The 1,268-nt window shown below is 41.3% G+C and overlaps 1 protein-coding gene across 3 annotated transcripts in view; it reads left to right on the top strand.

The window, feature by feature from the left end:
• The window catches only part of Akap8l (A-kinase anchoring protein 8 like), a 32,860-nt gene that overhangs the window by 5,133 nt on the left and 26,459 nt on the right, over positions 1-1,268 (top strand). For all 3 annotated transcript variants that reach the window (XM_029470954.1, XM_021186101.2, XM_021186100.2), the window contains exon 2: positions 831-905. In XM_029470954.1, the coding sequence (XP_029326814.1) occupies positions 831-905 (75 nt within the window). The remainder of the gene's footprint in view (positions 1-830; positions 906-1,268) is intronic.

Raw genomic sequence — 1,268 nt, 5'->3', positions numbered from 1 at the left:
GGATGGTTGTGAGCCACCATGTGGTTGCTGGGATTTGAACTCCAGACCTTCGGAAGAGCAGTTGGGTGCTCTTAACCACTGAGCCATCTCACCAGCCCTGAAGATGGAATTCTTACTCAGCAGTACACACGTCTTCATATGGGGAAACTAAAATCGTAAGTCAGGTGGCTTATGTTTATAATACCCAAGACACTGAAACAGGAGAGATACTGTGAATTTGAGACCAGCCTTGGTCTCAAAGTGAGACACTCTATCAAAATACAGAAACAGCCAGGCAAGGAGGTGCAAATATTAGTATTAACATAATTTAAAAACTAACCCAATGTTTGTTTGAAATGGAAGTAGCTTTTCTCCCCCGCCCCTCCCTCCCTCTCTCTTTAAAAGAAATTTTCAAGGCAGGGTTTCTCTGTGTAGCCCTGGCTGTCCTAGAACTCACTCTGTAGACCAGGTTAGCCTTGAACTCACAGAAAACCATCTGCCTCTGCCTCCCAAGGTGCACCACCACTGCCTGGTCAGAAGTAGCTTTATTTATAATAATGGTTTGATTCCTTATGTAACTGAATGATAATTTGGATTCATTTTATGCACCAAAATAGACTAGTAGCTTAAATGTTTACACATTTTTATGTAGTCATTGTAACAAGTTAAGCATGACCTGTCTATACTGATTGATGTATTCAGAGGTCTAATTAAAGTATGGAATCTATAGGTTTTAGAGGTTTCTGAACTGAAGAGTGACTTGTCTGCTAATCTGTATTAAAATGCTATTTCAGTCGCTCACTTTCTTATGGCTGGTTGGGGGAAATTAACCACCTTGTGCATATGTTTAGGTTTTGTCCAAGGATCCGAAACCACTTTGCAGTCTACGTACTGTGACACCAGTGCCCAGCCAACCTGTGATTATGGTAAGTGTGGCTCCTAGTGACCACCAGAGTGTTCTGCCTTGTTTCTGCTTGGTTGCTTTTAGCTTTCCTGTCACCCTGTCTTGCCTAATTAAACCCAGCCTGATAGATGGTACTGTGGCCTGTTTGACCAGCTTGTGCTTCTTTGAGGCAAACTTGTAAATGAGAGCTTGAGTTACTGAGCAAGCTGGGCTATAAAATGGTGAGGCCTTTGACCTTTTCACAGTTTGTGGAAATAATATGGTTCTTGAACAAAGATATAGACGCAGTAAATTTCCCCTGAGCATCTGGGAAAGAAGTTGGAGTCCACCAGTCATGTTCAACCTTTTGGCATTGGTTTTTTTTTTTTTTTTTTTTTTTTTTTTT

The sequence above is a fragment of the Mus caroli genome, chromosome 17, assembly GCF_900094665.2.
Source record: "Mus caroli chromosome 17, CAROLI_EIJ_v1.1, whole genome shotgun sequence".
NCBI classification, from domain to species: domain Eukaryota; kingdom Metazoa; phylum Chordata; class Mammalia; order Rodentia; family Muridae; genus Mus; species Mus caroli.
The sequence above is the reverse complement of the archived record's forward strand: the minus strand, read 5'-3'. Positions and strand labels throughout refer to the sequence as shown.